At 41.4% G+C, this 23,579-nt stretch overlaps 1 protein-coding gene across 1 annotated transcript in view; it reads left to right on the forward strand.

Annotated features, from left to right (window-relative positions):
- Positions 1-842: 842 nt before the first annotated feature.
- The window catches only part of FBLN5 (fibulin 5), a 45,549-nt gene continuing 22,812 nt past the window's right edge, over positions 843-23,579 (forward strand). Inside the window, exons 1-4 of the mRNA XM_009648976.2 lie at positions 843-920; positions 3,070-3,124; positions 5,542-5,593; positions 6,758-7,000. Coding sequence (XP_009647271.1) covers positions 904-920; positions 3,070-3,124; positions 5,542-5,593; positions 6,758-7,000 — 367 coding nt within the window. The 5' untranslated portion in view covers positions 843-903. The remainder of the gene's footprint in view (positions 921-3,069; positions 3,125-5,541; positions 5,594-6,757; positions 7,001-23,579) is intronic.

The raw sequence follows: 23,579 nt of genomic DNA on the forward strand, positions 1-23,579 counted from the left end.
CTTCCTTTTCAGTCATAACTGGAGATCTGCAAAGATATGTCTTTCCTGAGAAATATTTCAATTCACAAACCATTCTCTTAAGCATGGGGTCAGTTTAAAAAGGGCCAGTGTTTGTAGACAAGCCATTTGTTTTCCTTTGAACGTTTAATTTGTTTATTCCTGTTTCCAAATAATCCCCAAACAATACAGTTCCTGTAGCTGCGATCATCATGAATTCAAGTTATTCACCTCCCAGAGGGTCAGAACTTTCATCAGTATGCCATTGGCACGAAGCAGTGAGTGTTGCATATTCATTGTCCGAGACACCGGCTAGAGGGCCTCCAAAAAGCCTGACTTTTCTTTTTTTTTTTCTTTTTTTTTTTTGGTTCTCAGAGCAAGGAAAACAATCCCTTCCCTTCTTCAGTCCCTTGATAAGGGTTTCTGTCCAATAACGGTGCTCTCTGCTCTGAGGCACATTTAACTGTGAAGTTTGCAGTGGGAGAGGCTTTCCTTCAAGCTGTTAGTGTTTTATCCTGGCAGGCTCCTCGAGGTTGTTGTGAGGAGTCTAGCCAGTTGGTGAGCTTTGTAATCTAAACCAGCTGTCCCAGGCTGAGGCCCCCATTTGCATTGTTTAACATACTTAGAAAATGAAGTGTTCATTTTTAACATTCCTCCTCCAATTGGTTTAATGCTGAATTACAGAAGAGAACTAAGCAAAACCAGGTGCTTTCTCTGTATTCTCTCCAGTGTCTGAGGAGGTACAGACGGCTCCTGATCTTCTCCGTTACTTGCTATTTCATTCTTTGGACTATAAATGACTGAGGAACTGAAGTGCTAGCAGAGGGTAATGTTTGGAAAAACTTTCTAGTTATTCATCAGCGCAGACTCTGGTTTTTTTTCCACCTTTCCCCAACGGTTTTGGACATGCAAGGATTAAAAAGGTAAGCGGTATGCATGAAACTTCTTTACTTACTGAAGGGAAACCTACTTGTGGAAAATATCTGTGGCGGGGATTCGGTATGCCAATCCACTTGCTAAAGCCATTTGCAAAGAGACAGGATCTCAATGGTCAGAGGTGGGGAAAGACGATCCGTCTGTTACTAAAGCTGTGCTGTCTCTGACGAATTCCTTCTTGATCTGTGCTTATACTCTGCGCTTTAGAAACCCCCTCATCCGCAGGAGTGCTGAATTGTGACAGCAAACGATCCCACTGGCCACAGTGATTGATTTGAAACTAATTAGTTACTATTGCAGAGTTAATTACTAGTTTAAAATATTTTGCCTGCTGGGCAAGCTACTGTGACCAGCTGAACGTAGTGTTGATAGGTTGTGCTGCATGTCTGTTAATAATTCTTGAGGGGATTTGAGATCTAAAGTAACGAGCAAATTGAGATGGTGGTTGCATGCAGAACACATACGAGGCAGTAAGGTCACCCCCCAAGAGGAAAGAATATATCATCCTGTAACAATGGAAACTAAAGACCATCTAGAAATGTATGAGTTTTGTCTGACCAGTTTTGTATGCGATTTTGTTAGCGTGCACCACTCTGCAATAAGGTAGAGCATAGCCCAGTTCCTAGGTATGTTAATGTTCAGCTATAACCTGCTTTATTTCCTTCTAGTGCTGTTCTTGCTATATACAAAGTGAGTATGCAGTCTTTATACCAGTGCATGCTTTAAAAACTCTTCAAAAATATTTGGGGAATCAATAAACAAAGTGCAAACCTAAACAGATAACGTTGTATTTTGAATGTTTTGCATCTGACTCTAAGGAAAAGTCTATGCAGATTTTGCCTGCCTTTGTCACTCAAAAGCTGCCAAGAAGCACGATCTGTCTCTGCAGCACTATGAACAACCATTTTAGGGTGTATGTTTACTTTTCAGAGTTTGTGCCTGTCTCCTCATTCAAAAAAAATTTGTTCAACTATGTTGGTCACTGTTTGTGTGTGGTTTTGTCTGATGCATTTGTAGGTCTTGTTCAGCAGCTCAGTTTGCATTGGAAATCAGAGACAGCTCTAAGAGAGAAAGTTGGCAGCTTGCTTGTGTAGCAGAACTTAAGGCTACCTGAAATATCCCTTGCTTCCTGTACTGGTTTTGTGGGAATGTGTTGTATACAGTTGCCATTCAGAACTAGAATCCAAGATAAGCAAGATGTGGGTCTAATTGTATTGAGAAGAAATGTTACATAAGGCAGTATCAAAGCACTGAAATCCATAGTACATTGAAAAAAAAAAAGATTTCTTACTGTCCTGGTTTTCTGTCTGTTCGTAAATACTTGCAAGTGGGAGCGTAGCTGACCAGAATTTTCATGCTCTGGGTAAGGAGTTCCAAATACAGCCACAGAGCTCTGTTAGCGAGGTATCCTCTTCTTTCAGTTGCAGTGAAGAGACCCAGTAGGTCCCACTAGGTGCTAAGATGACATAACTGGGGAAGGCTCCATTGAAGATAGCGACTTCTAGTAGCTGATGACCTGGCACAGTGTGTCTACTTGCAGAGCAACGTATTGCTCAAGGCTGACTAAAGGGACAGAATCTGGCCCTAAGAAAATGTATTAATCTCAGATATAGTCTCCTGAGGATGAAATGCGGTTTAGCGGTTAGAGCAACTGGCTTGGATTCAGGACCTCCTGCATGACATGTCTGCAGCCCTGCCAGTGCGTTGCACTGTGAGCTTAGGCAGGGCCTGTGCTCTGATTTACCCATCTGTAAAATGCGCATAATGTGCAAGAAAAACTTTGATATTCTCAAAAGAAAGGTGTCGGAGAGGGACAAAAATACTTTCTGGAATATTACACACTGGTTCATTAAGCAGCTGCTGCATGGGGTATCATAAAAAATAGGTGAGTTAATGGACATGTTCAGTCTGATCCTGATCCCAGTTGCATAAAACCATAGCAAAATTAGTGACTCTGAGATCTGAATCTGGCCCACAGTTTTATTGCTTCCATTCCAGAGGCCAAATTCATGTTAGCAAATCTCTGTGGAGTACACTGAAGTGTCACTAGAAATTAATTTGTCCATGTGTATTTAATTCTATATAATGAGCCTGGATATCAGAAGGTTTTCAGCCTATTTTCTATGCACATTACAGGATACTGACTGCTTTCACACTGGCCGTCTGCCTTTCAAGCCCTGGAAAAGCACAGGTGAGAGGTGCACGCAGAGATCTATGTACTGTTTTGTACTGAAGCGCTATATGGCATGAGACTTAACTGGCTAGCAGGTGAATAGGAAGCTCTGTGGTCTGGGGTTTACATGAAAAGGAAGCTGTGTGGTCTAAGGGTTTAGAGGGGAGAACCTGGAGCCAGCAGGATTCTGGAGTTGAACATGGACTGAGCTTATTGACTCATCCTTGCCAGCTCAGCAAAATATCCCTGTAGAAACCTGGACCTCACTGAAAACCTGATTCTGCCTCTGAACTGAACACTTCTGGAAAAGGAAATACGAAAAGCCATCCCACAAGAGCAGGGACAGCTCAGTTCTGTGGTAGGGAACATCCACATTTGGAAAACTTATTCATATAAATAGTTATTTTCTGTGTATAGCAGGATTTTGTCTTAAAACTGTTTAATTTTGGACTGTGATCCTGAATGACTGCATCCTAGTTTTCATTATAATTTATGCCCAAAACCATTTTTGCTCAAGAGGCAGGGCTTTTGAGGGTGGATGGAAGTAAAGCAGTCCAGTTCTTGAAATAGCAGAAGCATTAGTTCTTTGTGTTCTTGGGCTCCAAGTGGACTTTAAATTAGGAAAAACAGTTCCCAAAGGCATGTTGAGTTTGAACTCCTAGTTGATAATCCAGATATACTCAGTGTCCAGAGCTGTGTTTTTAAATACCTTTGCCAAAAGACTCTGAAATGTAGTTGGTTTTTTTTCTATTATATTGAAAATTTCCTGCACATGGCATGCTTATTGATATTTTTGTGAACATTGGATCTGTATGGGAAATGCTTTTCATGCCCCTGGAGAATTTTTGAGATGTCTTTAAGGGTTTGTTTTTACAATTTAAAAGATATTGTTTCCATTGCCATTTTTGATGATAAAACTTGTACCGTAAATTGATTTTGAAGTCTAAGCAAAAGGCAACTTGAAACCAAGATGATAGCAACAAATTCTTTCTGAAGATATTGAAACCGGTCATTTCAACAATATTGTAATCTTTTCTAGAATAAAGTTCTAAGAAGTTGAAACCAGTTCTACAGTAGTTTCAGTGTTTCTGAATCATCGCTTACTGTCCAAAAGAAAATGTTTGTTAAAAAAAATCTTAACTTTTCCTGCTAACCTAGGTGTAGTGTATACACCGCAGTACAGAAAAGAGAACAAAAAGTGGAGTACATACATTCTTCAAAACATGAGGCTGATTACACGTTCTCCCATCAGAATATCTTGGCTTTCCACAGTATGATACCAAAACATCTCAGAATGCCAAAATAAATGAAGGCAGAATTCCTTCATAGTTGTTTGACACTTCTAGTAGTGGGTTTATGTATTGATGTGTGCCAGTGGCAGGTGCAGCCCAAATAGTGCCGTGTGTTTCACTTCATGTCCCATCCCTAGTTCCTGCAATGGCCCGCTTCCACTGACTTATCCATCTCACCCCTTGTCTCCTATCTACAACTTACTACTTATCAAAAAATGAACCAAGTACTTTACTCCTCCACTGATTTATTCCACAAAGTCAAAGAATAAGTGCCTTTATCATTTCACAAAAAGGAAGAATCTTGAACACGCTCCATCCCTCTGCCCTCTAGTTTCTTCAGTGGTTCCTGTTTTCTGGATATCTCTTGCTTACATTCTTCAGTATGACCTATTCACTGCCAGGATCCTGTGCTTGTGAAAACTGCCTGGCCTGTGGCTAAATAGGTGGAGACCCAGTCAAAAACTAGGGAGAGCAGGGTATCATTTTAATGGGCTTTGACACAATCGACACCAGGACTGTCACTTTTTTCAAACTGCTGAGGGTCACTGATGGGGTGCTGAAGACTCCACGTTGCAGCCCTGATAAAAACCAGCACCATAGGGTAGGAAGGAACAAGTAACCTTGCAGGCCTAGAACATGTGTCACATAAAGATTTATCCTCTAAAAATCAAAAGGTTTGGTGTAAAGTAAAAGCCTTATTTTTATTGAACTTGTTATAAAAATGGCTTCAATTCAGTTAGATGACTAACATTGTTGTCCGAAAAGCAGGTTCGTAGCCCAGTGTGCAATAAGCCAATTGTCATGCGACATGTTGAGACATGTGTATTGAATTGTCTATATGTGGTATTTTAGAGCCTGTTAGAGAAGTTAGCTAGTTCCTTTTAACTGAGCATCCCTGTTCTGGCAAGAACAAGACCCCAAAACAGAAGAATGTACTTTGTGTTAACAACTGGTATGGAGCTCATGGTGTATGTGCTGAGGTCTCAGGTTCATGCCTTCCTGATTGTCCTTTGGGGAAGGGACTTTATTTTGGTGTACTGTATAGTGCTGAATGATTGTATTAAGCATCATAACCCAGATGAGCATTTGACTCTGCAACCCTCTCATTTCAGTCACTGACTGTCCTTTGTTTTCTCATTTTAGCAACAATGCACTAATGGGTTTGACCTGGACCGTGCCTCTGGGCAGTGCTTAGGTAGGACTTAATTAAATCAATACATTTAAATTGGGGTTCAGAAATACTGGCTTATTGAGTTAACTTTGTGCTGCTGTTAGTATGTTTTCGTTGAGAAGTTCTTGCTGTGTGACAAATATGTGTGTTTGTGTATCTGTACATACAAAAATACATATGTATATATATAAATACCTGTGTGTGTTTACAAAGCAGAAGTGTATAATGATCTTTGACATTGTTGAGATCCTGACTGGCTGACAGTGCTTTTCAAATAGCTGTGATGCACTGGGATGAGTTTGGGAGCTCACCCTAGTTGCCAAATGAAAAGGGTTATTTACCCTCCTCTTTGTCCTCCAGGACTATTTACTGTCTTTGGCAGTGTCCACCTGGAGGGTCAGATAAAGCCTACCACTGCTCAGGGTTGAAACTCCAAGTAAATTGTTGAGGCAATATAGGGAAACACACACTTTGCCCTATAGCATTTTTTTATCAGTGGCATTCAGTCTCCAGGGCAGCATCTTCTGCGTGCATTAAGGTCACTCAAACAGTGAGGGAAAAACAAGCAACAGATTGCTTGTACTATCATAGCACCCTACGGCTTCTGTGCTCTGAGAACCGAGAGAATGGTTTGTTCGGCTAAACCATTTGTATCTTTCTAAATTTAATTCAGCAATTATCTCAATCAGAGCAAGAAAGAGGCCTGAACCATATCCCCGGACCAGAACATCCCTAACTTTTTCTGTGGGAGGGAGCTCGGGAGTTCCAAATCGGGATCCAAGTTTCACAGCTGGGCAAACCAAACCACCAATGTTTGAAATCCTGATCTGTATGTTGTGGTTTGGATAGACCCTCTAGCAGAAATAGGCAGTAGCATGCTGTAGCCATATGTAAATCAGTGTTTAAACCGAACATTTATAGAATAACAAAGCAGGCTTTCCCCTCTCACTCTACCTTCTAATAGTGAAGTAAAACAAGTAGAAGAGAGGCTATGTAGAATATACGGGATGTTTCCTGGTTTAGTGTGATCTGATTTCAAAGTGAGGCTCCACAGGGAAAGATTAGCTTTTCTGTTCAAAGAGAGTGTCAAATTTTTTAGCAAAGTCTCGAGAAAAACATGGTAACTATTTTTTGGATAAGTCCCATTAAGAAGCGAGCACTGATTTAGCTTTTGCAATTTCCTTCCAGATATTGATGAATGCCGGACTATTCCTGAGGCCTGCAGAGGAGATATGGTGTGTGTCAACCAGAATGGTGGCTATTTATGCGTACCCCGAACAAACCCAGTGTATCGGTCACCATATCTGAATCCTTATTCAAATATTTATCCACCGCCCCCAGCACCAGGCCCTGTTCCTAACTACCCTACTGTTACAAGACCTCTGATGTGTCGATTTGGTTACCAGTTGGATGAAAACAATCAGTGTGCTGGTAAGTAGTAGAAATATTTAATCTATATTTTTATTTCTAGTAAAGCTTGTCTGACATTGGAGAAACAATTGTCCTGTAATTGTCCTTTAGTTATTGTCTTTTGAAGTTCAGCTACTTTTTTTGAAGGATGTGAGCTCTACATTTCATATAGTCGTTATTCAATGCAAACTAATATATGATTTAGTCCTATTATTTAATTAGGAAACCCACTTTTATGAGAGAAGTAATGATTTTACAAGATAAACAACCATCTACTGGCAGGTGATTTGTCAATGCCTCAGAGGCATGCCTTTTATGCTTATGACTCTTTCCTTGAGAGAGAAGATAGGTGGCCCTCCATTTGAAGCATTAGGTGGGCACTGGGGAAACTTGATTCCGTCCTTGACAGTATGTGACCTTGTTCAGATTTCTGGACCTTGGTCTTCCTCCTTTAAATGGTATAAATAAGAGTTATTTCCTTCCATGTTTTGTGTTCTTCACTTAGACTGTGAGACCTTTGGAGGACATACATTGCTTATCTAGAGGGTGGTACACAACTGTTAGCACTACCAGCTGAGACTGGAAGTCCCTTGCTCAAGTCACTTCACAAACACAGGGAAAGAATCACTGCCCCAGCAGAGCATTGACATTGTCTTAGCACCTTGATATTCCCCAGTCTCCAATACAAAAACCAAATAACCCAACAGAAAATTTCTTATGTTGGTAGTTTTTCTACTTTTGCATCTTTTGCTAGATTCTGATTCCACTTACTTCATTTTATACTGTGTTTAACTTGGATATAAGCTGCTCCTGTGTTACTCAAATTTAAGGGTGATTTAGATTATATCCCTTTGGTTTGCTTGCTTTTTGTAATGTCATGTTATGAAGGAATGGAGAAAAAACTTCTGAACTAAATTGAAGTAAATTCCACTGGCCAAACTTGAAATGAAGAGATCAGGTCCAAACTGATCATTGGCAGCTGCTCAGGTTAAATGCTGGAGATGCAGCCCATAGGTCTACCACAAAGTTGATGTATAACCACAACTTATTTCTGTGCCTCAGTTGTAAAGTGAATTTTTTTTTTTATCTGTTATTATATGAAGATTTTTATCAAAACCTTTTTTGAAATAGGACTGGTCTTTGACAAGAATAAAAGCCCAAACTACAGAAGTTCTGAGCTTTCAATAGAGAATTTTGCCTGTCTGTAGACTAAGGAACTGCATTTAACTCAGAGCATTTATTTTTTGAATGGTGCTGCAGAACAACACAAGAGCTAAAACTGACTTGTCTCTTGGGCCGATTCTGCCCTATTGTCTGAAATTTCTGGCAGAACTTGGTTTCAGATGATGTACTTTGCTTCCCTAGTGAGGGGACCATGATGCTTCATGGGAGCTGTGAGAGTCTAGATTTAAATTCAGATACTTTGGGGCGCATTTTCCTGTATTTGAATCACTGCCGTCATTATATTCCAAGGTGGGAAAAACGTGTTTTCTAACCAGCGTGAGTAGTAATACCTACTGGAAAATTAATAAAGCTGGTTTTTTTTAATGAGGAGTTTTGAAAACCTGGGATAACTGATGAGTTTATGTAAAAATAAGCATGTATACTATCCAGTCCTTTGAAAATTGCAACTAGTACTTCTGATCTTAGCAAATTGATCAACCTCAGTTATTTAATCTACTGACTTGTAGGCTTCCAGGAGTGTTTTCATTTTGCTAACTTTGATGTAGAAGAATCAGGAAATGGGGCAGTTAGTGGAAAAGAAGCGCTGAAATCAAAGGGGAAATGAGAGCCCTGTATTTTACTCTCTCTGGCCTGCCACACGCAAACCGTACTAATCAAAACAGGTGGCTTTTGGAAACTTCTACAGTGGGCCTTCCAGCCTGCAAATGGCATATATGTTCCTATCCAAGCTGGCAGAAATATGAGGACTAATGCTTTCTTCAGTCAGGGCTGTTCCCTTCTGTCACTTTAACTTTCAAATACGGGAATTTAATTGTGAGGGAAAGTTTGGCAAATAGAGACATTAACAAGAATAGATGAGAAAGGACTGACTGCCATTTGAGTACCACAGTTATCTGGAAGCAGTTTTTGAAAGTCTACATCAGGTTTGAATTTTGGCAGATGATAGATCATATTTGTGTTAGAGGAAGAAAAACAAAACTTAAAGAAAACAAGACCTGTCAGAGCGAAGGGGTCTCTGCTGGGGTTAGATTTCATTTTTCATTTAGGGAAATCCACTGGAGATGTTCGCTGTCTTGATGCAGTATTTATTTTTGTATCTGTGTGCCCTAGGATGGAACGTGTGAGCGCCAAGGGAAGCGGTAGGAGTACAGGTCTCACTGCAGTGATGGTAGGAAGGACTGAACCCCTGTTTCCAGGACTTCTGGTGTAGTCAACAGGGGCGATGTGCAGCCTTGTGCTTGAAGGCTTTGGAGACGAGGCACCAGGGAACCTTGACAGGGTCCTCAGGAACCACCAAAATGTCACTTGGATCATCAAGGAAGTTTGAATCACATGAGTCATGGCTCCATCTTCTTATAAGTTAATTATAAGCATTGCAGCATGTTAGTAGTATTTCAGTTGCTCGGTGCTTCCCTGCTTGTCAGCATTCAGCATGCTTTTAGGATACAAAGCCCTTCAAGGGTTAATTTTGTGGTGGAATGGTTGAAAAGAGTAAACTGGATGCTATTTTGCCCAGTAGCTGAGCCACTATATAACTTACAGGTTTGTTATGATGGTGTTCTGGCACCGCCTTCCAGTACCTTCTTTCCAAATAAAATTAGTCACAGGTATTTCCATTAGAGATGATGAGACTTTTTGCTGTTGACTTCAGGGGAATCAGAACTATTCTAATGCCAATGTTTCTGAGAAATCTCCAGTTTTTAACAGAGTGCACATTTTTGTCTGGTCAGATATGGGGTTACAGGTCTGGGCCACATTTTCCATACCTAGGCCAACAGAAATCTTTACTTTCTCTTTGAATTCCAGTCAAAACAGCTTATTAAACACAGGAACCTTCCCTGGGAGATTTGCAGCCTCAGCTTTGAAGCACTGAGCTTGTTCAAGAGACTTCCAAAGTGCAACAGGATAAAAATTTGATCTGAAAGCTGTATGAGACTTAACAAGCTCTTTTTCTTTTTTTAATCCCCCCCTTTGCTAGAGCTGACAGAAACGTAGGAAGGCTCTGAGAGGGTCGCTCTGTCCCGACCTGGCATCTGGCCTGCCTGCCAAGGCTCCATGTTCCCTGGCTCTCAGAGGAATGTGCACCCCGGGTGGTTCAAATAACATTCCCCCTTGTGGGGGCTGATATATCCCAACACAGAAAAAAAAAAAAAAAAAAAAAAAAAAAGCCATTCGGGGCCGTGTATTCTCCCCACCAAGAAAAAAAAAAAAAAAAAAAAAAAAAAAGCCATTCTTCTCCCTTTCAGGCTTTTTTGGCTTTTTCTTTTCTGGCCTGGATGGTCACAGGCAGGTGTTAGGTGTCCACATTCCTTCCCCATCCCATTTGCCACTCAGTCTGAACAAGACTCCCATCTCCAGATCTCGTCCTTTGTGAAAACAAAACCTTTCCTGGCACAAATGCCCCTCAAAGTGCCCTGTCAGTGACAACTTTGCCCACTCTGTGGGGTGCAGAAGTAGCTGTAGCCATTTGTAGCCACAGACAGAGAAATATTTTAGTGATAGTTAGTTTTTAATTCTTCTGTGGGTTTGATTCCTGATACATGGTATTTTTACCCCTGGAGTTGCTGAATGCTTTATATCTTGTACATATAAATGTACTGTGTTTTCAACAGCACGAAGCCTGTGTAAACTCATTCCAAAGCAGGTTGGGAATGATTTATAACCACAATTAACGCTGGAATAAAGGACCACATACAGGAAAAAGCAAAGAACATCTAGCACTAGAGCGCTGCTTGAATTGTTTGTCTTCTAACACTACTTCTCTATAAATACAGAATGGTTAGTCATAATAATGACTTTTTGTTCAAGGAACTTGGTCTAGGAACTGTTGGCAAGATTAAACTGGAGCGAGGGCCCATGTTCTTGCATTATACATTCGTAAGCTGAGAGCCCTTTCCAATTTCCCTTCACTCCACCTTGCTGTTTCCTGATTTACAATGATCTTTAAAACATGCCTCAAACACAGATCCTTCTGGGCATTGTGGAAAGAACTGTAATGGGTGGGCTCTTATTTTTGCTTTCTCTCCCATTAATGTACACGCACAATGTGAGGAGACGACGGGGGTGGGGAGGTGTCGAAGAGGGCTGAATGGAGGGATTGGAGAAAGCAGACTGTAACAGCAGAGAAGTAGGTATTGTAAGAAAGGTATAAGCATAAGGCGAGTATGGCCTAGAGACAGAAAAAAGGGAGGAGGCCAGAGGAGTTGGTTTAACCAAAAAAAAAAAAAAAAAAACGCATCATCTTTATTTTTAAAACAAAAGCTAAAAGGAAGAAGCATGAAAGCAGAGGGAAATGGCAAGATGCTCTCTCCAAGCAGAAGAGAGTTCATCTGTGGAGTAGTCATTGCTTCAGCTTTCCTCATTTCCTCATTTCTCAAAGACCTCATACATCCCCCATCTACAGGTCCCCAGTCCTATATTTGTGGAGTGAAACTCCTTCCTTCAGAATGCTACCTTTGCACAGATGGGTTTTAGATCATTATCATTTATATTGCAGGGATAAAAACCCCTTAAAACCTACATCCAAGCCTGCAATCGCACTGACCTGCCCTGTGCACAACCTCATTAAGAACAGCCTATGCCTCGATGAGTTTTCAAGCAAAATAAAGGAACCAGATGTGCGTGTCTGGGGAGAGGGAAGGGAAATGAAGATACAGAGAACTGAAAGAAGGTGCCCAGGTCTTGCAGCAGGCCCACGGCTGTGCTGGGGATAGAGCCCAGAATTCCTTACCGAATGGCTTAGCCGCTAAGCCAGGCTGCCTCCTAACAGTGACTTTCCTAGTGACATCTCTGGGCATAAAGAAACAGGAGGAAGAAAAGGAGGGAAATGCAGCAAGAAGATTATCCCTTGTAAGGGGTTGTGTAAAGGAAAAACAAATAGAATCCACTCCTGCCATTGCCTTTTTTAACCCTATTTGGTTCAGCCTTGTGTCTTTCCCTTCTCCTCTTGGTCTGTGAGACAATCTGTTGCTATTCCAGAGGGCCAGTTCCTAAAATCTATGCATAAGTCCCTGTTAGGGCAGGACTGCCATTATGTCCAAATTAACTAGAAAGAAAAAAAGGAATATTGCATGAGAATAGGTTCTGTAAGAGGTTGAGAACAGCCTCCTGAAAGGATATGTAATTGATGACATCTCCTTTATTCATAAGATGGTTTTCCTGTAGGGTTTTTTATGGGCAAATATAAATTTGGACTTCATGCTGCCATAGCAACAGAAAGGTTGCCTCTGAAGCATCTCAAGAAGAAGCTATAGTTAATGGCTAAGACTTGGGTTGGAGCCTTTTGCATTCAGTTCCTGACTTTGCCACAGATAAACGTGCTGGTTATTTTGGGGCTTCAGGTCATTCTGTGTAAACTGAAATAATAATTCAGCTTCAGGATTGTACCAAGGGTAATTTCATAAGTAGATGATAGCTGCTGAGATAACTCCCTGAGAAGTATCATGTAAAAATATGTCACCAGGAGGAGAAAGGCCCAGTTTAATAATCCTACAACAGTGAAGCTCGAAGTGAGATACGTAGAACTTATTTACTTTCCTAGTGCACTAAACTGCTTGGAAATCACTGGGCACTTTTGTCTGTGTTTCTGCATAGATCAGAGGAGAGGGAAAGTCCCAGAACTTTACCAGTATCTCTCATTTGCTTCAGGAATACCTGTGCTACAAAAGCTTGGAGTGGTTATTTGATCCTGAGGTTTTTCAGTCACTATCTACTTACACTGTGCTCATTTCTTTTTTTAGCACAATTCAAGGTGGTTGACACTTGATTATCTAATGTAATGAGACTAGACAAGCCAGTTAAAATAAAGACATGGAAAATACAAACTATGTGCATTAAGACAGAATGCCATATGCCAGGGGACTAATGGAAGAAGGATCATTAACATCACAGAGTACAAACATACATAGTATAGCCCTGTCCCATTGGATAAACCCACATTGTACAGTTCTAAACAAACATAACTATAATTCTTCTGGGTCCAGCCTCATTGCTTCTGATCTGATGGCCTGATCTATTCACAGCCTCACAGTCTTCATAAAGGTAATCATGAGTTGACCGTAAAATATTCCTGGGCAAAAAGGCACATCTGAAAACACTCAGAGTTCCTTCCTCCCTCAGGAAACCATTGCACCAGCACAGAGGATGGGCCAGAGCTGAGGAAAGGCAAGATTCAGCTAGTCCCTACAGCAGGGTCCATCACAGTACGGTTATTCCTACAGAAATTTGACCATCAATAAACGTATCTTCCCCCAGCAGAATTTACCAAGGAGAATGAAGGTGGAAATGCTGCTTTTTGCTGAAGTGAATCCATTTGTGGTGGAGCAGTTGGTTTGATAGAAAAGGTTGCTGTGCATATCTGTCTGTAGCAGGGTAAATTGAGCCTTCTGTGGCTTGGATTATTCCTTCTTTCATTCTTCACTAAGTGCAGCATGGGAGGAGTACGGTCTGGTGGTTAAAGCACAGGCGAGTGCTTCATTTATTTGTGAAGCTTCTACTACTCACAAAGAAGTGACTAAAATTAAACCAAGAAATATAACATGCAAGCCAAGAAGACTGGCATGTTATTGAGAAAACTGGCATCTCCGTGGACTGGAATGAAAAATAGCAGGCTCCTGGGTATGACAAAGTGAAACAGTAAGCGCAAGTCCATCATGCTGCATGTCAGTGCCTTTCAAGCATCACTGACAGACTGTATTTATGTGTGATGATGTGAGAAGGGGAAATAAAATAAACTTAGCTACAGTATAGCCACAACTGAACTTGACTGAACTACAGCTGTACTGGGTAGATAGCTGGATAGTCAACTGGAGATCAAAAACTCTTAGACCTCTGATTACAGTCCCTCTTGGCTTCAGTGAAGATTTTAGGATCTTGGAGCAGAAGTTCTTGCAGTGAATTTATTAGGTTGAAGTTAATCTGTCTTGAGCCTAAGCCACTGACCATAAGTAGCTTATGGTCAGGGAGTTTGGTACCATCTCCTGCCAGACTCCTGATACCATGATAATGATTTCCTAGACATTGTGAGGGAAGAATAGACAGCTGGTCAGAAAATCACTTTATGAGTAAAAACCATGGCCACCAGGAGTGTTTGAATTTGCTTTCAGCTTTAGCTTGAGCTAATCTGATTTTGTCTGTGGAAATGTCTTCACCTGTTTATTAGGGGTGATTAAACGTTTTCTGGTTTCTTCTGTATAGAGTCTGGGAGCCATGAGGGAAGCACAGTGGCATGTGGAGGGAGACAGACGAATGAGAATGTGTCACATTACAAAACATAACTTGTTTGTATGCAGAGACAGGGCATAAGCATAGAAGGGACAATGCCCATATCTTCTTAGATATGCAGGCCACAGTGTAGACACAGGAAGGTTAAAATCTCTCTAGACTGTGACCTCTCTAATTCATGATGTGTTTCAGTTTTCCCTCTTTCTTGGAACTGTATGATACTTTGGTATACCAGGTGGCAAGAACCCAGGAATCCCATCTCCCTTGTGCTTTGTAGACTGCAGAGGGAAAGGGTATGCAGGGGAAAGGTTTAACAGATGCTCTGGGGTTCAGTTGGTTTAATGGCCTCGGTTAAGCTTGGTCTCTGAATTGGGGGTTATTGGTCACTGGGCTCTGAGCCAGATAATACATAGACTTCAGTTGTCACCAAGAGCTAGTTGGCAGGAGGTTATATCTGACTCACTTCAGAGGACCAGTAATCGTGCCCAGCCTGCCATATCCTCAGGTATGTGCTGGCCAGGGTAGGGCTCTCACCCCTGCTGTTAATCTCTGAATGATTCCTTAGACTCACTGCTAACAGCAGTTTGATACTTGGGGCTTTGTGGCTGCCTTGCCTTTATTATGTCTTACTTCCAGGGATTTCAGCAGTGCCAGATCAGTTAAAGCCACTATGTACCAATTAGCTCTGTCTGCTCTGGAGCAGATTTTGTGAGCTTTCCTTTGTGGGATATCTGTCACGCAAGGAAGTCCTGCCAACTAGACAATTACAAGGCTTAAAATAAAATTAAGCCACCTAAAGGTGCTGGAAGATTGATAGACTTCATGAGTACCCGTCCCCAATCCATTGGCTCTGTTGCTTGTTCTTCTCTCATTTTCCTATGTGTGTCTGTTTTGGCTGTGGATGACAGTCCATGCCTAGCTTTCTGCTGGGACCCTCAGAGACTTTGGTTGTATAAATGACACCTTCTCTACCTCCCTGTGGCATAATGTGCAGAGTTCAGTACGTGATAAGAGTGTCTCTCCTTACCTGAAAGGCTTATTTGTTTTCAGTGCCCTTCATAGCACCAGCATTCTGCTCAGGCCTACGCTAATTTTTGCATATATTTGCAGCACCCACAGTACCTAGAGATGGCAGTGTTCTCAGTGACTTAAAAGTCACCATTTTTCTTGGCCTCTCCTTTATATTTTTTGGGTCAGATTTGTTTCTTTTTGCTTGGTTCCAGCCTGAAATTGGCCACGGTTGTATGTCACAATCAAGATGTTAAGCCAAAATATATAGAAATATGAATTGGCTCCTTTGCCAATATAAATCAGCCAGATGGACCGTACATTTTGCCAGACTCTATAGGCAGAGGTAATGTGCTGGCAGTGTTCCTTTGTCTTGTCCCTAAGACACCAGATATATGACAGAGCTGCCACGCTGAAAGAGAAGAGCTGTCTGGTGTTGTGTGGAGTTTAACATGCTCTGACTCCTTCATCTGCCAATTGACTGGCTTCCCATTTTAGTGTTTCAATGAGATGAGAGAATTTTTCAAAGAAAATAAAGCTACCAGAAGATGAATGGGAGTTACACACCACCAGCCCAGTTCAGGGAAGTAGTATCAATGTTGTTCTTCTTGGCTGGGGTGTGCTGCCCATTGGGGATGACAGGATGTGCTAAACTTCATCTTCAGTTTTAACACCAGCAAAACCCTCTCTGCTTTTCGTTCTTTTCAACTCTAACTCATGGTTGCAGGTGCCCTGTGGTATAAGGCTACACTGCAGTGTGAGGACAAGGATGGTCCAGATGATAAGGCAGTAGTATAGGTGAGAGGACAGCTGAAATGAAGGCCCAGGTCCCCAAAGCTCAGTTAGGTTCCGTGCTCTCATTGACCTTCATCCTCAATGGAACTTGAGCATGCAAATGCCCATTGACCTGGTCTGCAGTCTTTGCCACAGGCTGCCAGTATGGCCTCAGACCTCTCTGATCAATATTGTTTTCAGAATTGTCTGCTTATCTGAGGAATCTCAATATCTGAGCAGTCAGCTGGAAATCCTTGAGGGGTCTAGGTTTTCACACAGAGACATTCAGCACTTTCTCAAAGTCAGGGTGTGTATGCTGCCTTCATTTGGGCACCTGCAAGTGTGTATATACAAACTCAAAAGTCCTTCTGAGGGGTGCGTCATAAATTTGCAGGGTCTGAATGAATCCATGATCTGCTGCTTAGTCTCACACTGCATTGTTTGGTTTGGGTTTTGTTTTGGTTTTCCACAAAAAGAACTAATTTTAATATCTGCTTCGTTATAATATTTTGAGCTTGTTTCCATTTTCTAATTCTTTTTTTTTTTTTTGATGAAGTAAAATTCTTATTTTCCAGCCAGCCCCCTGAGTAAATTGCTGGTTGGATCAAAGGCATTAACCGGTTTTGTGGTACAACCTCAACATATCTATAGGTGACACAAAGATTATAAAAACAGTAATACACAGAAGTCTAGAAAAGCTATAGTTGTGGTCAGGAAATTAAGGGACTGGAAACCCAGCAGTAGAAGAAAAGATAACCTAATGCATGGACATCTGATGGAAGATGAACAGTAGAAGGAAATGATGTCAAGAGCAGCATAGCATGGGGCAGTTTCTGGAAGTGTCACTAAGACTTCTCATCGCAGAACAGAGAAGGAATAGTCCATTAATATGTTCTGCTGAGAATGGATCCAACCTACTGGCATTAAGTGTAAGTACTTTACTACCAGATAAATGTAGGTAAGTTCATGGAAATCTCAGTATAGAACAACAGTAAATTGGGGGCATTATTGAGGCTGACTTTGATTAAAAGAGTTATGTGTATTATAAAGCTTAGAGTAAGATGACAGCAACTGGAACTGTAAATGTCAGAGAAGCAGAAGTTGTGAATGGTGAGTGGTACAAAAGAATGATTATTCCTGAGTAGGGTATAATCTGCTGAAATGAAGGAAAATTACTTTTAGACTGAACATAATAAAGCCCTTTATGACAGTGCAGTGTATCAGGTTATACGAGAATACACTGCGGATGTTGTAGCAGAGGAATAGTACATAATGTATCAGCAGAAGCATGTAAAAGCACAGAAGAACTGTGAGCAAGGAAGAGTCTTTCACAAATTGGGGACAGGATCAATGTTATCAGGTGTCTTTAAACTGCTGTACTTTTGATATATTTGATATATTTCCAGCTTCCAGTGTGCACAGAGGCACAAAAGCAAACTGTTTGCTTTGTCTAACGCTGCAGATTAAAAGTTCATAGCATGGGTAAGAGCCTCCACCCATTAAATAACAGTTATTGTCACTATGGTGGAGCATCACAAAGCTGAGATAGCTTAAAGGGGTAGCCTGACATCCCCTTTCCGAAGGAGGAATCTTGGAGCAGTGCAGAGTCAGTTTGCCAGACTGCCACTCCTTACTCCTGGAGCAGGAACAGGGCCGGGGAGAGGAGATGTGGTCTGAAAGTTGCTAATTTCCTGCTATCGCAACCCCTGTGGGGAATCCCAAACCAGGCATAGGCTGGAGCAGCCTTGGATCATGCTTATGTGTTTCAAAGGCAGACTGCAGCAATATATACAACACTTGTTGCCAGCAAACCACTAAGCGCTGCATCTGGAGCTTTAATTCAGAAGCAGATTTGAATTATTTTAATTAAAAGCAGGGCTGACTTTGTGATGGAATAGCCTAGAACTGTGCACTTACAGCGATCCGTTGGTTTCATGCAGTCATCCCAAACAACTGTAGCATGACAGCTTTAGGAAGGAGGTGTTCTTCCCCTCTAAATCAGTGCTATTTGAAGATAATGGTTTTGTAAAGCCTGTATTATGTTATTCAGGTAGTACATTGCATTTTGGGACAAATTTCTCAGTGAAATTTGTGAATTTTTTTATTTTCTTTTTTGGCTTGCAACATGACAGTTTGGCTCATTGACATTTTCAAGAGGTTTAACTCTTGCTGAACATAGCTGAAAAGTGGCATAAGAGAATAAGACTTTTTTTACTGGGTTACACATAAGACTTCCAACACTGCATATGGTTTTAATTGAAAAAAGTGAAAATTTTATCTCCATCTTTCCCAGGCAATTTTGAAAATCTTAGTGTAGATTTGAGCCCAGAGAGCTATGGCATAGATGTGTCCTACACGGACTGGAGAATACCTCTGAATGTAATTAGCAGCTGACAGTTTGCAGTATACCCATTAATGGCCCAGCAGGTCATGTGCATTCTGAAACTGATAAGGGATGTATACCGTCACAAGATACAAAATACCATCACACTCTGCTCCACCAAAATTTCAAGCTGACATCTAGAAGCTTGGGACATGAAACCATTTCAGAAATGCATGATCCATCTGTGGTTCATTCCCTCTGATCTGGGGAGGGACGTGAAGTGCTGAATTAAGCACTGTCTGCAGTATTTGATTGGAGATCATTAGAAAGACTACAAATGATGAAATGCTAGTCATGCTGAGGATTTGCTAGACATGTTTCTGTGCTGGAGATTGTGCCTTCTAAAATGTGCCTGCCCTCTTGCATGACTGAGCATGTCCAGAGACCTTGTGGTAATAACAGGCTAATAAAGGAAAGTACTATGATAAAGGAAATAATGTAATTTAGTTTTTCACTAGAGCAGGACCACATGATGGAAAATTCACTGGGATGTGCCTTCTGGAGAGTAAGAGTAAGAGTTTGCTCCAGGAATAACCACAGACATTAAATGTTCCTGCTGGTTGGGAACATTGCCTTTTTTGTTTATTTATTTACTTTTTTTTTTAATTACCTAAACAGAACATGTTTTTTTCAGGCCAGGCTCCTTGGAATTTAATCATTTGCCTTGGGAATGCTCGTTGTGAACATGTGTCTTTCTGAGCTTTCTGGGTACTGTGAGAGCTGGTGGGACTGCCTGAGACATTGGCAATATGACTGGCCACGTGTTCAGACTTTAGCACTAGTCAGCAATTTCTGTATTCTGGGGCAAAGAAGGTATGCTTACCTTGAAACTTTGGGGACAAAAATGTGCAGATCTGTATGTGTGAGTAGGGCAGTCCTGGTTCTAGCTGTGTTTGTACATCATCCAATGAAATAGTTCTCCCACCTCAACAGTTTCTAGTAAATTAAGCAGAGATTCACAAAATATTGCCACTGTGATGAACCACACTGATAACAAGGTTTACAACTGATCTGCATATACAAGCATTCTAAATATTTTCTGTTAGCTGCCTCCAGGAGAGGGTTCAGAGTGCAGTGGATTCCTGTTGCCTTCACAGGCACCCAGTTCTTCCAGTCATACTGGTCGCCTGATAAGAAGGACATGGGCATACTGAAGGGTATCCAGAAAAGGACCAGAATGGTTGTTAGAGGGTGGGACCACATAATGTGCAAGGAGAGACTGAGAGAAGCGGATTTACTCTGTCTTAAGAAAATGAGGCTGGTGAGGAATTGTATTGGTTGCTGTCTTCAACTGTCTAATGTGAGCATGTAGAGAAGATGAAGCCAGATTCATCTCAGAGGTGAATATGGACAGGAACAGGCAAAAGTTGCAATATGGGAAATTCTTATTAGATATAAGTAGAAACATTATCACTGTGAAGGTGGTCAAACACTGGAACAGAGGTTCATAAAGTTTGTGGCTATCCTTGAAGAAATTCAAACCCCAGCTGGAGAAGGCCCTGAGCATTCTGACTGAATTGAGTGCTTTGAGTGGAGGCTTGGACCAGATGACTTCCAGAGGTCAACTCCAACATGCCTCATACAATGGTTCTGAGACTGCAGTGCCTGAAGTGCAGGAGCCTGTGTCTGATACTGGTTCTTGCCTTTAATTTATCTAAGACTCCCATCAAATGTAAGTGATATTCTCTTTGTCACATAGACTTTGAGTTTTAGCATTGATTTTAAAGTGCTGTAAGATCTTTGGATGGAAGCTGATATAATGAAGTAGAAGCAATAATCAGAAGTGAAGGATTTTATTCCCAGTTTTCAGTGAAGTGAATCTTAAGTTTCACAGAATGCAAATTCAGTCAAGACCATCCAGATCGACACATTTGTTTTATGCCAGGATTAGTACAGGGGAAGAAGATCTGCCCTTATCTCGACTGATTTATTAATTGACAGATGGGGGCCAAGACTCCTGCAAGTGTTAGATAACTTCTGTTAGAAATGTTCTTTGCTGCAGTTTCAGCCTCGTATCTTGTCTTGCCTGGGAGTTTCACAGCTGTCCAGAACCTATTGTGGTCTTGCTCAAAACTGGCAGTTCTTGGAGCTAAACAAAACACCCTTTCTGCCTCTAAAGGCTCAGCACATCTGCTTTGAGGGCTTGTTATCTCAGGATTTCACAAATGTTGAAAGTTTCTATCCTAATTTATGTGTTAGAGGTAACTGCATGGGTTTTAAAACAGAGAGAGAGAGAAAGGGAGAAAGCCCTTTGAAATGAAACACCTCTTTTTCCAGGGAGCCATGAACTGAGAGTAAGGAGAGCAGGAGAATTGCCAGTAGACATCCACATCACACACTAACTGGAACAAAGTAAACCTCCCGTATCCATACAGTTTTCATTTATCCAGGAAGGTTTGCAACCCAGTTGGCTGGCGGCAATTTTTGGAACATTGCAAGCAAATGTGGCTCAGTCATTATAAACCAGTGAATGCCAAATCTGAGTTAAAGCCAGTTATTTGAGCAGGGATTATAGGCATTTTCCAATGATCACCACCACAGAAATAAATAAATAGATGGCTTGCTATGTATACACTCAAAGGGGAATGTTGCCTAACATGCATAGCTCTTTGCTATTAACAGTAATGAGGACACAGCTGTCTGAGCCTGGAAGCCAGTATTTGCAGAAGATAATTCTCAAAGATTTTTCTTCTCCACTGGCTTTTGTCCACTACCCATTCTTTACTTACAAAAGAGCCCCAAAAGCCCTAACATTTATACAAGAATTACCTTGGCTTTGTGGCGCTTTTGAGATTGTTATAAAGCATGCTGACAAATGGACAGTTTTGAAACTCAGATGAATATGAAAAACAATTTTCTCCCCTGATAAGCTCCCCAATGCCCTTAGTGCCAAGCATAACACTGTCTTTGTAGTCAATCATGACATCTCCTAGAGCATCTGGCAGGGGTTGCTGCCATGGGCAGGGATCTGAAGCTCTCCCTTCTTAAGGGAAGGACTTCTAACTCCCACTGCCTGCAGAGCTTGTGGCTGTGCCTGAGCAGACCAGTGATGTGAGTGTTGAGCCATGCATAGCTGGTCAGCTCTACAGAGCTTCTAGAGCAAATATAAAACTGCCCCACTGCCCAGACACACACTCTGCAAGCACTGTTGGTGCAGCCAGGCTCTTTCCCCTGGTTTTATCAGCTAGGTTCAGGGAATAAGGTCTTAGATTCCTGGAGAAAGGAAAAGCACTGTAGTCTCCATTGCGTGTGTGTTCAACTCATGCAGTCCAAGTGACATGAGGCAATCTACAGCCGTGTCACCTCTGGAGCCACCTTGCACGCTCAAGCCAAGCAGCTTTGAATCCAGTCTGTTCCTGAACAAAATGCTTGTGGTGATTGCTGAAGCTTTGTGAGAGATTAGTTAGTGATGAATCTTATATTACTATTCCAGTTTCCCATAATGGGGATACCTTATTCATACACATGCATGGGGTCCTCTTTTTTTTCATGTATATTCAAGATTTTAAGGTATGCCATGAGAGTGACTAGAGCATCCGTACTGAATTCTCTCTAGGGGTATGTACATCTTGCATACCTAGAATCTCTCTTGTATTTTCAGGTCTTCAACACTTCACTCCCCTGGTTGTTTGTACAACATGCTTGAGCAATGGTTAAAGCTTTTGTCATGTTGCACATCCAAAGCGGCTGCATTTTAATGGAAGAAGCAAGCCTTCCAAGTTTCTGTTATATCCTGCAGGTGGATATTTGCATCCCTTTGTTTTCATTGCAGCTTTAATTTCTGGATCCATTTGGATCAATTCCTTTCGCCGTATTAAAAGTAGGGCTGTTCTCTTCTTTACTAGTTATTGTGGTCTATTCACAGTCTCAGGCCTCTTCAGCCTGCCAAAACACTTGGAAAAAGAGCTCTTAATGACTCAGTTAAAAAGTACGGTCAAGAAGTTCACTTATTAGAGGAAATGTAAACTGACCACCAATTGGCTAAACCAGCTGGCTGGACTATTTGTGCTAGTGATTTCTCAAAGCTCCCTGGGGAGCAAAAGTGGGAATAGCAGTTCTCTTCTTTTAGTTCTCTCATGCTCTGTACCCTAACAGAAAAGTCTTTGAAAGAATTCGTTGGAGGAGAAGCCAATTGGATTTCACAGACATGTTTAAAAGCTTTATAAATAGTGCTTTAAACTCCTGTATTTTTAATATATTCCTTGTTACAGGGTCTTTTTAAACTATCCCATAGAATTGCAGACAAAATATTCAATGCAGCCATAGAAAATTCACTTTTCCAGCGTTAATGGTTCTGCTCCTCTTCTGTAAAACTTTACAAGCCTTCTTTAGAGGTTCTTGCATGAGACTATTTCATACCATGCTGCAAAGGGAGGATTGTAAGGACCTTTTGCTAGAGGTATGTTTGTTTTAATTTCATTGTGTGCATTTCCTGGCTCTGACTGCACATCTTTTTTATTTCTATTCCAATAGAAAGCATCACTTGCATAACCTCCCAGCAGCTGGGAGCATTCTCAGTATGTGCTCACTAGCTCCTCTCACCACCCTATCAGCAGACCTCAGTGTAGCATATGAGCATACAAAATAGGTAATTTTGAGAAATGGGTAGTACAACAGTAGCGCTCCATTTATTCAGCTGAAAAATGTTTTTTGCTGATGAAGATGAAACCATGTACCTCGTAATTCAGCAGACCCAGTGTCATCACTGGGATGCTAACACATCTCTACCCCACGCCAGCAGGGTACTTGGGTGACTCTTGTTCTGCTGTACTACTTGGAATAGTGTAAGTGTAGCGGGGAAATAACTGAGATTCCCAAATCACATGCATTGACCATGGATTTCTTAAGTTGTGCAGAACTTGCAACAAAAAATCATGAATTCAGACAGTACAGTTAAGCTCCAGTCCATGGAGCTTCCATGTTTAAGCAAAGCCCTTCACTGAAATTGGTAGTTTTTCTCATTTCTGACCCCAGAATTAACATGAAGACTATGCATTTGTGCAAAAGCTCTCGTGGGATGCTGGAAAT

This window comes from Egretta garzetta, unplaced genomic scaffold, assembly GCF_000687185.1.
Source record: "Egretta garzetta isolate BGI_Z169 unplaced genomic scaffold, ASM68718v1 scaffold361, whole genome shotgun sequence".
Lineage (NCBI taxonomy): Eukaryota > Metazoa > Chordata > Aves > Pelecaniformes > Ardeidae > Egretta > Egretta garzetta.